Genomic DNA, 10,568 nt, shown 5'->3' with positions numbered 1-10,568 from the left:
TTTGGCTCTGACCTCTTAACTCTAAGACTAAACTTCCACATAGCTTGTTGTTGTTTAGTGGCTAAATGTCTGACTCTTGCGACCCCATGCACTGTAGCCCACCAGGCTTCTCTGTGCATGGGATTTCCCAGGCAGGAATACTGGAGTGGGTTGCCATTTCCTTCTCCAGGAGATCTTTCCTAACCAAGGATTGAACCCAAATCTCCTGCATTGGTAGGCAGGTTCTTTACTGCTGCAGCACCGGGGAAGACCCTCCACAAAGATACATTCCACTACTGATGAACACATTGTTTCTTCCAAACCGACACCTCCTCTGAATTCCACATGTACATCATGCAGTCCTGTGCAGTCACTGGATCACTGCACGCATTAGCACTGTTACAGGAGCTGCTGGAGATACAGATTTCATTTTGCTGAAACCTAGTCCTCAACCCCAGTGGTTCTGCAGAGTTGGTGAGTGTATGGCATGAGGAGGGTGCAGGGAGCCAGAGAGACAACTAAGTGTGCAGAGTGAGCCTAGCTGTCTCAGGGAAACCTCCAGTGTGTATTTTTCCAACCCTGTCAGCTTCCAGACCTTCTTGGGTGAGGGTGCTCTCTCACCTGCCCGCCCCCCCACCCCCACCCCAACCAGGTCCCCTCTCTCACTGGCTGCCAGTGTGAAGTGATTTGGCTAGACAGTGAACCCCATGTGGGGACAGCATCTGCCTTGTTCATTGATGTGCCACCAGCAATTAACCCCATCTTGCACGTGGTAGGTGGTCAGTAACGTGGATATTTACTAACACAGGTCTGATTGTAGCCTCCTCAAAACTCTTTGGTTTCTCCTCTGCTTCCAGAATAAACCAAACTGCTCCATTTGGCCTTCAACATTCAGCCACAGCTGGCTTCACTTCCCCCTTTTCCTTTCACAACCTTGAAGAGGCCAGCATAGCCAGTGATTCATTAATTTCCCCTGCCCCAGGCTACTTGTATTCTCCCACCTCCGGTCCACACAATCCTCTCAACTCCTAAAGCTGGGCTCACCCAAGTTTATGGGCTGGTAAGGAAGGTCTCCCCACACAGCGGCTCCCTGGGCTGAGACCTTCCCGCCGACCGAGGCCACTCTCGGGCCACAGAGAGGCTGCCTGAACCCCACCCCTTGGGTCCCACTCTCTCTGAGGGGACGGCTGACCCTGGAACTTGCTCCAAGGTCCCAGGTAGGGTGGATCGGTTCCGAACAGAAGCTGTGTTGGTCGTGCTGGTGGACGAATCCCAGAGGGTCCAGAAGGTGGCCACGCAGGGGCTAAACATTAGGAAGGCGCAGGGTACAGCCTGGGCGGGCAAGGGCCCAGGGCCAGGCCGCGCGAGCTGACCGAGGCGGGAGGCGATGCGGCGGGAAGGGGTGGGGAGCCGGGGCTGGGCGCGCTTCCTGCCAGGGGCCCAGCGGCCCGCCCCTGCCTCCGCCCAGCGGGCCCAGCAGAGCCGGGGCTGGCCGGCCCCTCCTGCCTCGACCAGAGGCCCAATCAGCGGGCGCCCCCTACCCGGCCCGCCCTCTCCCCCTCTGGTGACAGAAAGTCGGCCCAGCAGATGAGGAAGTGGCAGGCAGGCTGGCCCTGGGGACTCCTCTCCAGCCCTGCTCCATCCCAGCCCTCCACGACTGCCCGCCTGGCCCCCACTGGTGAGTCGGGACCTCCCAGGGCGGGCTCGCCACGTGCCCAGGCCCCTGACCCGCTGGGCCACTTGGCCGGCCCGGCCCTGCCCTGCCCAGGCTGTGGGCGAGGCTGTGCCTGTGGAGAGTGGGTGGGAGGTCCCAGCTCTCCGGGGCTGGGCCTCCCCAGCAGCCTCCCTCGTGCCTGGCCCCCATTTGCTTGAACCTGGGCCTTCCTCCACCACCTCTGACTCTGGCCCCTCTCTGTCTCTTACTCCTCCCTCCCCTTGGCGCCCTTTTGCACCCCCGCTGCTCCCTTTGCCTGTCTCCTTTTCCCTTCCATCCATCTTAAAGCAAGGAAGGACCAGACCGAGTTTCCCTGCTGGGGACACACCCAGACTCTCCTGAAACTTGGGGAGAGGGCCTTCCAGAAGCCTGGAGCCACCCCTGACCTCCAGGGTGCCGGCGTGTGTGAGGTGGGGGAGGTGAACTTGGGGATGGTGGCAGAGAGAGACCGGGAGATAACAAGCTGGCAAGCTCCCATGGGTCGAGGAGGGGCTGTGTGTTAGAGCACATGCTTCTGGGCAGGCCCTACCCTGGAATAAGCAGCCAGCAAAACTCTGGGAATGAATGAATGATGACTGCCATCGGTGAAGAGAGTTGTGGGAGTGCATGACCCAGGGCAAGTCTGTGTCAGCACACGGTGTGGATGATGTTGGCTTCATTCACCTGCAGGTGGGCTGTGTGAGTTTATGTATGTGACCGCGCTCATCTGAGACTCACGCCAGAGGAAACCTGCATGTGAGCACAAGCACTTGCACATGGTAATGCGGCTCCTGTGAAGGAGCGTGTGTGTTTCAGTGTGTTTGCCGGTGTGCGCGTAGCTAGGAGCAGGCCTGAGTATTAGAGACCGAGCATGTCAAAGTCCATGGAGACCTGTCTGGGTGGTGTGTCAGACAAGGGCAGTTGCAGCTGGCAGGAGGCAGGTGGGCCCTGCATGTGTGTGCTTGCCACTGGCCGGTTGTCGCAGGGGCGGAGGGAGAGCTGTGGCGGGGGCTGTGTATGGGAGGGCTGGGGGCCTGAACGAGGTGGCGCAGTTGTGGGTGGGCGTAGAGGTTGGGGGAGCATCTGTGAGATGTATGTGCAGCCCCCGTGACTGTCAGAAGTTGTGTTCTTTACGTAGTACCTGCAGGGTTGCTTCTCTGGGTGGAGGGAACCTGGCCAACCCAAGTGAAGGCAGCTCGCCGAGCACCTGCTGTGCTGGCTGTTTGGGGAGTGCCTTGCCCCTTGAGGGCTGTCTGTCTGGAGTCCCAGGCTCTCCTCTTGGCCAAGGCTTTTGTATCCCTTCGAGCCCTCCCCCGACATTCCTTCAGGCTCCGAGAGGGAGACGGCCTAGTCAATTATGACCCCTCCTTGAGGGAGGGGAAGATTCCTGAGACCTCTCCCACTCCCCACCTCCTCACATGCCACTGGCTCCCGGCCCCTCCCTGGGAGAGAGGGGTGATGGTACCCATTCTGAAGTAGGACAGCCTGAGAATTTATGGCTCATTTAGAAGAGGATGCCCAGGTATGGGTTTTTAGCAGTTCTCTTTGGGCTGAGGCTAGGCCTGGGGCTGGAGTCCAGGTTTTTGTCTCAAAACCAAGAGTTCATCTGACTGGTCTGGGGTGGCTGGGTGGGTGGTGAGTCCTGCGCTTTACTTGGCTTTCTCAATCCTGGTGGGTCCTCCAGGCACTGACCTGTGACCTGGACCCACCCTCCACCTCGGACGCTATGCTGTGGGGGTGGGCAGAGGGCGGGGCTGCTGCCAGATCTAGTCAGACAGGTGGAGCCGCCAGGGCAGGAGTCTCAAAGAGCCAGGCTTCTGGAAAGGAAGGGTGAGAGGAGAGCATCTGAGACAGAGGAGAGGCTGCAGGTGAGAGCCCCAGGAGGGCAGAGGAGAGCCTGAGGGAGTGTCTCGGCAGGGGAGAGGAGGGAGGGACAGTTCCTGAGAGGACAGGAGGGACCATGCCGGGAGATGTGCATCCTGAAATGGGGCGAGAGAAATTGAAGGGGAGGACCTCTGGAGAGGTGAGAGACTGGTGAGGAAGGGAGAGGAGGTTCGTTCCAGAGACGAATTCCCTGGTGGTAGGAGGTAAGCCTCTCTGGAAGGAGACCAGAAATTGAGAGTCCTCTCGTGGAAGAAGAAGGGAGGGGAAGTCAGAAAGTCGAAATCCCTGGAGAGGAGCAGAGTGTGAGGAGAGGAGAGGAAGGTGTGGAGAGGAAGGGCAGAACAGCCCTTCCCAGGCGTGCAGGCTGTGTGGGAAACAGATCCCCCACCCACCCCATCCCTGCCCCCCATGGCCACCTTCTCGCTCTGGTCCCCAGCAACTCCTTCCTCTCACTGCTCTGTCCTTTCTGTGGCAAGGTGTCTGGAACTGTCCTGTCTGGTCTGTGTCCTGTCTGTGGGTCAAGGGTGAAATTGGGGGGCGGGCGGTTGGGGGAACAGTCAGCCCTCTCTGACACCTCTCCTCCTGACCTCGCCAGAGCCCTTAGCCAGGATGGAGGCTGTTGTGAACCTGTACCAGGAGATGATGAAGCATGCAGGTGAGATGCTGTCTACTAGCCCTTCCTCCTTACAGACCCTTTGACCCTTTGTGACCTGACCTCATGTCTGCTGGGGACCATTTGGACTCTGTGACCCTTCCTTACTTTTTTTTACCCTTATTCATAGATCCCCGGCTCCAGGGCTACCCTCTGATGGGGTCCCCCCTGCTAATGACCTCCATCCTCCTGACCTATGTGTACTTCGTTCTCTCACTGGGACCTCGCATCATGGCCAACCGGAAGCCCTTCCAGCTCCGTGGCTTCATGGTTGTCTACAACTTCTCACTGGTGGCACTTTCTCTCTACATTGTCTATGAGGTAGGCCCCTGGGATGCCTCAGCTTTGTTCCTCCAGGATAATGGGTGGGCCCTCAGGCTAGAGGAGGCATCTTCTTTCCAGAGAGGCTCAGCTCTGTTTTTCCATCTGCAGCAGGGGTGCCCAACCTCCAGGGCATGATTGGGGACCGCTGGTCTAGAGAACAAAAGAGATTTGGGGGAGGGAGGGCTGTCTGGCTCTCTAATCCACACTTCTTCATAGTTCCTGATGTCCGGCTGGCTAAGTTCCTACACCTGGCGCTGCGACCCAGTGGACTTTTCCAACAACCCGGAGGCACTGAGGGTAAGTGGTGCTGGAGGCCAGGCCCCAAACACCCACGGGTAAGAGCACTTTGGATGTGCCCTGTCTTATAGGCCCGTTTAGAGAGGCTCTTGGCAGTCCTAAGGATGTCCTGACTTCTTACAGATGGTTCGAGTGGCCTGGCTCTTCCTCTTCTCCAAGTTCATTGAGCTGATAGACACAGTGAGTAATTACGTGAGATTTGAGAATGTGTGGGGAGAAAGACGTGAGAGGCCTTGGCTTTGAAACCCCTTCCTCCCACACTTCTCTCAGGTGATCTTTGTTCTCCGGAAGAAAGATGGACAGGTGACCTTCCTACATGTCTTCCACCACTCAGTGCTTCCCTGGAGCTGGTGGTGGGGGGTAAAAATAGCCCCAGGTGAGTGGCGATGGCCACTGGGGGAGGGACAGGTACTGAGGAGCAGAGGCTTGACTCTCCTGACCCTGTTGTCCACTCACAGGAGGAATGGCCTCTTTCCACGCCATGATAAACTCCTCAGTGCACGTCATCATGTACCTGTACTATGGATTGTCTGCCCTTGGGCCTGTGGCTCAGCCCTACCTTTGGTGGAAAAAGCACATGACAGCCATCCAGCTGGTGAGGGCCCCGAGCCTGACCCACAGTCATCCCCCCGACATTCTGGTTTGGACCCTACCTTTATCCAGTCTGCCTCACCTTTGCCTCCAGCCCTCCCCACTCACTGTCCTGTCCCCTTGCCCTCCAGTCCTCTCTCCCTGTGCCCTCTGACCCATGCCTTTTGGTCCCAGATCCAGTTTGTCCTGGTCTCGCTGCACATCTCCCAGTACTACTTCCTGCCCAGTTGTAACTACCAGTACCCAGTCATCATCCACCTCATCTGGATGTACGGCACCATCTTCTTTGTGCTTTTCTCCAATTTCTGGTATCAGTCTTACACTAAAGGCAAGCGGCTGCCCCGTGTACTTCAGCAAAACGGAGTTCCAGGTACCACCAAAGTCAAGGCCAACTGAGAAACATGGGCTAGCTAGGTGCCCACCTAAGTGCCTCAGGACTGCACCTTAGGCAGCAGCTGTCATTGTCCTCCCCAGCTATACCTGTGACCAGGGTTTATGTGGTCAGGACTGAGCAGCAGACAGCTCTCTGCACCCCACAGCTGGTACACAGAGACCACCGCTTCCGTTCCTCCCTGACTTCTCCCGGCCAGCCCCAGGGATGTGGCCTCATTGCCCTCTGCCACTCCAGAGCCGGGGGCTGAAAGGGCTGGACACTTACTTCCTCCTCCCTGCCTTACACTTGGGAGAGGAGCACTCAGGGCTGGCCCCCACCAGGGTCTTGTGGCCTTTTTCCTCACACTGTAAGAGGTCAGCAATAATTTGTCACTGTGGACCCACGCTCCTCCCTTCTCCACCCCACACTGAAGTAGGAGCTTCTTGGCCAAAGGTCAGGGTGGGTGGGGGGCCTGGGAATACAGCCTGTGGAGGCTGCTCACTCCTTTATGTCTTTATTAAAAGTGACAGAGGAAAGCACGGTGGCTGTGTGTGTACATGTGTCAATGGAAGAGGTGGGTACAAAGCCTGCCAGCCTGTCTGCAAACAGGAGGGATGGTCAAGGTGCCCACAGGATGGATGTTTCTAGCTCTCTGATCACAGTAGAGAGGAGCCTCTGGGAAGGCTGCTGGCTGGGACAGAGGTCGTGCCAAAAGAGAGGGAGACGTGACTTTATTAGAAAAGTAAAAAAACAAAAAACAAACCCCACAGAACACTGTGAGGAGTTGGTCCTCAGCGGATGCCTTGGTGGATGAGGCTGCTTTTGGCCGCACTGGCCTTCTCCCGTTCCCGCCGCCGGGCAGGGTCCAGCTCAAAGCAGCGCCACAGTCGCAGGGTCTCATCTGCTGCTGCAGATGCCACTGTAGCCCCATCTGGGCTCATGGTCAGACTGAGCACCCGGGCTGTGTGACCTGGGACGTGAGGAGGAAAAAAGTGAGAGCAATACATAGGATGGTAGGTACCTATAGCCCTCCAATTTTGAGAGTTTTTGTAACAGTTAATTGAGATAATTAATAATTCACATACTATAAAATTCATCCTTTTAAAGCATACAATTCATTGGTTTCTAGTGTATTCACAAAGTTGTGCAACCATCACAATGGTAATTCATCACTCCATAAAGACAGTCACTCTTCAGTACTCTCTCCCCAGCCTCTGGCAACCATTAACCTGTTTCCCGTCTCTGCATTTGCTTCTACTGGACATTTCATACAAATAGTCAGACAATGTGTGCCCTTCTGTGTCTGCCACTTAGCACTCACCTTTCAGCTCAGCCACCTTGGCCATGGTTGGGTACTTCCAAATAACCAGCTGGTTCTGGGCAAAGCCGTGGCCTGAGATGAGCTCCTTGTAGTGGGGAGACCAGAGGATAGAGCACACCTGTGGAGAGGAAATGGCATGGGCGTGACACACACAGAGCCGGCACTACTCAAATCAGAACTGCGTCCACCGTGGTGTTAGGCGCTCTGCCAGAGGCTCCAGACTCAGACCTGAATGACTAGTCCTTACAAAACCCTTTTGAGAGTTAGAGTTGTTAACCATTTTACAGATGAGGAATCTGTTGGAAGGACGTTCAGTAAGTTGTCTAAGCTCACATACAAATTAAGTTGAACTCTGGCTCCAGAGCCTGAGGCTCGAATAAAGCAAAGTCTGCATGTATTGGGAAGGGGGGTGTCAGGAGAGGAAGCTGCAGGGCTTGCAGGGAGACCCACCTTTGAGCTAGGGCCTCAAATATCATTCTAAAACATTTGGATTATACACTGTAGGTAATTGGGAGCCCTTGCAGGGCTTTGAGGAGGACAGAAACAGACTACCAAGACCAGTACAGAGGACAGGCTGGAAGCAATAAAAGACCAGTGCTGTGAGTCTCCACAGGAAGAAGGATGAGGCCGAGGGGAGAGGACACATGTGAATGATACTCTGAGGGAAAACTGATATATCTTGGTGACTAGGTGAGGGAGATGAAAGAGTCTTGCTTGTTCTGATTTCTTAGTGTCCCTTTCAAATAGCAGAGGAGGAACACATTTCAGGGAGGCACGGGGAAGCGATGAGTTTAATTTGGGACATACTAGTGTGGTGCCACCTTATAGAACGTGGGGTTAGAGACAGGCTGGCTGTGGACTGTTGAAAATGTGTGTCTGGAATTCAAGGGTGAATCTGAGCTTGGAGATCATGCCAGTATTGCATCAGTGAAGCCATTGGAGGGGAGGAGGTTGTCCAGGAAAGCTATGCAGAATAAGAACACATCTGGGAGTGAGGCTGGAATAAGGAAGACTACCTGGGAATGGGCATCCACGGCACTCAGACAGGCCCCAGAGCAGACGTTCCAGATACGAATGTGTCGATCACTTGTGCCCCCACCAGTTGCCAGGACATTGGACTGCCAGGGACACCAAGCTACAGCCTAGGTGGGATAAAGGTGAAGTCAGCAGGTACTAGAGCAAGACAAGGAGTTATTGGGCACACAAATTAACTCAATTCCACCAACCCATGTCCTCTTAACAGTCCCCAGGTTCTTCTGGGTGAGAGTGCAGAGGCCCGGCCCAGCCCCACTCTCACCTTGACAGCCCCTTGATGCTGGGTGAAGGTCTGCAGAGGAACCCAGCCGCCCTCTCCAGGAGCACTAGGCCACACGTTGACCAGGTTGTCGTTGCCGCCGCTGGCTAAATGCCGTCCATCCGGGGCCCAGCGCAACCCACACACTTCCTGGCTGTGGCCACTCAGCGTGGCCACATGGTGTTCTGCTACCCGAACGTCATGGTGGTGGATGTGGCCGGAGCGTGAGCCACTGCAGGGGAGAAGGGAGCCAGGTCCTGCAGCGGTGCCAAACAGGCGGCAGGCCAGAGCTGCTTCTGTTCAGAGGTGTATAGTCCAGGGAGAGGGGGGCCAAAATCTGATTTTGTAACGGATTAACAAAGCCACTGACCTGGATAAGATATAGCTATTCCAACAGAGGGAGCCCACTCGGGCAGAATGACTGGTCATATTTCGAAGCCGTTTCTGCTGTTGCACATCCCATAGCTACAGAGAGAGAAGACCATGAGGATCGAGACTTGGCATTAACATCGTCCTGCTGGGCAAGCCCCCTGGGTCTGGGGACAACAGAGCTGCAGCACCGGGACAAATCTCACCTGCACCTCAGCACTGCTGGTGCCCACAGCCAGGTAGTTGCCCTCTTTGATCCAGGCCACAGAAGATATATAGTCCCCAGGCTGCTCCATTTGGAGCAGCTGCAAAATGTCACCAGTGCTAGCGCTCCACAAGTATACACTGTTGTCCAAAGCCACAGCCAGTACATTCCCAGAGCTCCAATCCACAAGGTTCAGGTCTGCCAGAGGGGGAAGGGAAGAGCATGAGCTGTCTTGTTTGCCTTGTCCCTCTCTCTCTCCCTCTTGCTCCATCCGCTGGACAAGGAGAAGCCTGCACTTACAGTAGTCATTCCGGATTTCAGGGGCATCCAGGATGCGGTCTGGCAGGGAAGGAATGTAGCGGCAGGTCTTCCTGCTGGAGCCCGGCGTGGCCTTCTGGCTATAGAGTACTTTTAGTCTGTTCTGGTAACCTATGGCAACAGAGTGGGTCTAGACACTGGGAGGATTGACACTTCCACATGCCTTTAGCCTAGAAGGCCAGATAAGCACTTCCTTCCCCTCAATTCTAGATGGAAAAGGCAGACAGCCATCTCATCCACCCTGAGCCCTGGGGATAGAACGACATCTTACCCTCTGGGGCATTTTGTGGTTTTCCACTGAGCCGAAGGATCTTGGCTTCCTCCATGTCAAAACCGTTCAGATTCAAAGCCCATGCTTTCTGATGTTCCTGGCACATAAGGGTGGGGATGAGGTGGCGGTATTATCTAGATTTCACAGACCAGTTTCCTGCCAGAAGTCCCCTGAGACACATACCTTCTTGGTGGGCGTCTCACTGTTGTCGGGCTGGTTCTCCTTGCTCAGGAGGAAGCTAGCCACCTCCATCTGGGAAGTATTGCGATGGGGGATATAGCGGTCACCGCCAGGTTTGCTGGGAGTGGTCTGAAGCTTGGAGCTGGATTTGCCTGGGACAGGGAGAGGGAAGCCAGACTGTCAGACCCGGCTCAGGGGGAGGAGGCGTGAAGGCTGCTTCAAGCCCTTGCCCTCCCCGCGACCCGTCGCACCCTACTGACCGGGAGTTCGGCCTGGGGTCCTGCCGGCGCTGTGGGATCGGTTGGCTGCCCGCATAGGCGAGGGGGCCGGCCCCGCGGCTTCCTTCGCTTTGCGCTGCCAGCGCGCAGGCGGTGCATTGGGGATGGGTGTATCCAGCTGCAGCAGCGAGTGCAAGTCACTCTCGAACACGAACTGGGCCATGGGAACGTCTGGAGGGAGAGAGTTCCTTGCAGTGGCTGCCTGCTGAGCCCCAGAGTAAGAGAGGCGACCGTGCTCTGGGGCGGCCGACTACAGTCAGGACCACGCTGGCCGCAGCTCTTCCCGGCGCAGCACCCTCGGCAGCGGGCCCAGACCGGTTCGCTCAGTCCAGCCGTCTCTCACCGTCAGTTTAGAGCAGGTTCCAACCCCAGACCGGCTTTAGCAGTGAGGACTTGGACGACTTAAACTCTCCGCTCCAAGCACTCATTGGCTCCTTCAAAATCCAACCGTCGCAACCGTCGCCCTAGCCCATTGGCCTCCACGGCACAGGGGCGGGTCTTCCGGGGGAAGCTCCTGATCTCACGGGAGTCCAGCAGGC

General features: G+C 56.3%; 2 protein-coding genes across 6 annotated transcripts; one reads left to right on the top strand and one right to left on the bottom strand.

Moving 5' to 3' along the window:
* Positions 1-13: 13 nt before the first annotated feature.
* ELOVL1 (ELOVL fatty acid elongase 1) lies at positions 14-6,332 on the top strand. Of its 5 annotated transcripts, none has more exons than XM_069588896.1 (9): positions 14-1,657; positions 2,363-2,451; positions 4,152-4,211; positions 4,339-4,529; positions 4,749-4,829; positions 4,953-5,009; positions 5,100-5,205; positions 5,288-5,424; positions 5,595-6,332. In XM_069588896.1, the coding sequence occupies exons 3-9, from the start codon at positions 4,166-4,168 to the stop codon at positions 5,814-5,816; spliced, it is 840 nt and encodes a 279-aa protein (XP_069444997.1). In that variant the 5' UTR covers positions 14-1,657; positions 2,363-2,451; positions 4,152-4,165; the 3' UTR covers positions 5,817-6,332. The 5 variants fall into 5 exon arrangements, with proteins under 5 accessions (XP_069444997.1, XP_069444993.1, XP_069445007.1 ...); XM_069588906.1 differs by having other exon boundaries at positions 768-1,657; positions 2,363-2,428; XM_069588900.1 differs by having other exon boundaries at positions 1,565-2,103.
* A 175-nt stretch (positions 6,333-6,507) lies between these two features.
* On the bottom strand, positions 6,508-10,523 carry CDC20 (cell division cycle 20). The gene is made up of 11 exons (XM_069588889.1): positions 10,373-10,523; positions 10,012-10,200; positions 9,755-9,903; positions 9,572-9,668; positions 9,283-9,411; positions 8,984-9,180; positions 8,779-8,873; positions 8,412-8,640; positions 8,131-8,256; positions 7,115-7,232; positions 6,508-6,763 (listed from the first exon to the last, which is right to left on the bottom strand). The coding sequence occupies exons 2-11, from the start codon at positions 10,190-10,192 to the stop codon at positions 6,585-6,587; spliced, it is 1,500 nt and encodes a 499-aa protein (XP_069444990.1). The 5' UTR covers positions 10,193-10,200; positions 10,373-10,523; the 3' UTR covers positions 6,508-6,584.
* Positions 10,524-10,568: the final 45 nt, after the last annotated feature.

This window comes from Ovis canadensis, chromosome 1 (assembly GCF_042477335.2).
Source record: "Ovis canadensis isolate MfBH-ARS-UI-01 breed Bighorn chromosome 1, ARS-UI_OviCan_v2, whole genome shotgun sequence".
Lineage (NCBI taxonomy): Eukaryota > Metazoa > Chordata > Mammalia > Artiodactyla > Bovidae > Ovis > Ovis canadensis.
Note: the sequence above shows the minus strand (reverse complement) of the source record. Positions and strands in the feature narration are given on the sequence as shown.

What these genes read in the sequence shown, in the direction of transcription:
- ELOVL1 (XM_069588892.1), top strand. Translation starts at nt 1,567, where the DNA reads ATGAGGAAGTGGCAGGCAGGCTGGCCCTGGGGACTCCTCTCCAGCCCT. An exon ending in TGCCCGCCTGGCCCCCACTG is followed by an intron (nt 1,658 to 4,151) that starts GTGAGTCGGGAC and finishes TGACCTCGCCAG; the next exon opens with AGCCCTTAGCCAGGATGGAG. An exon ending in ACATGACAGCCATCCAGCTG is followed by an intron (nt 5,425 to 5,594) that starts GTGAGGGCCCCG and finishes TTTTGGTCCCAG; the next exon opens with ATCCAGTTTGTCCTGGTCTC.
- CDC20 (XM_069588889.1), bottom strand. Translation starts at nt 10,192, where the DNA reads ATGGCCCAGTTCGTGTTCGAGAGTGACTTGCACTCGCTGCTGCAGCTG. An exon ending in TGAAATCCGGAATGACTACT is followed by an intron (nt 9,181 to 9,282) that starts GTAAGTGCAGGC and finishes CCCCTCTGGCAG; the next exon opens with ACCTGAACCTTGTGGATTGG. An exon ending in CAAGGTGGCTGAGCTGAAAG is followed by an intron (nt 6,764 to 7,114) that starts GTGAGTGCTAAG and finishes CTCACGTCCCAG; the next exon opens with GTCACACAGCCCGGGTGCTC.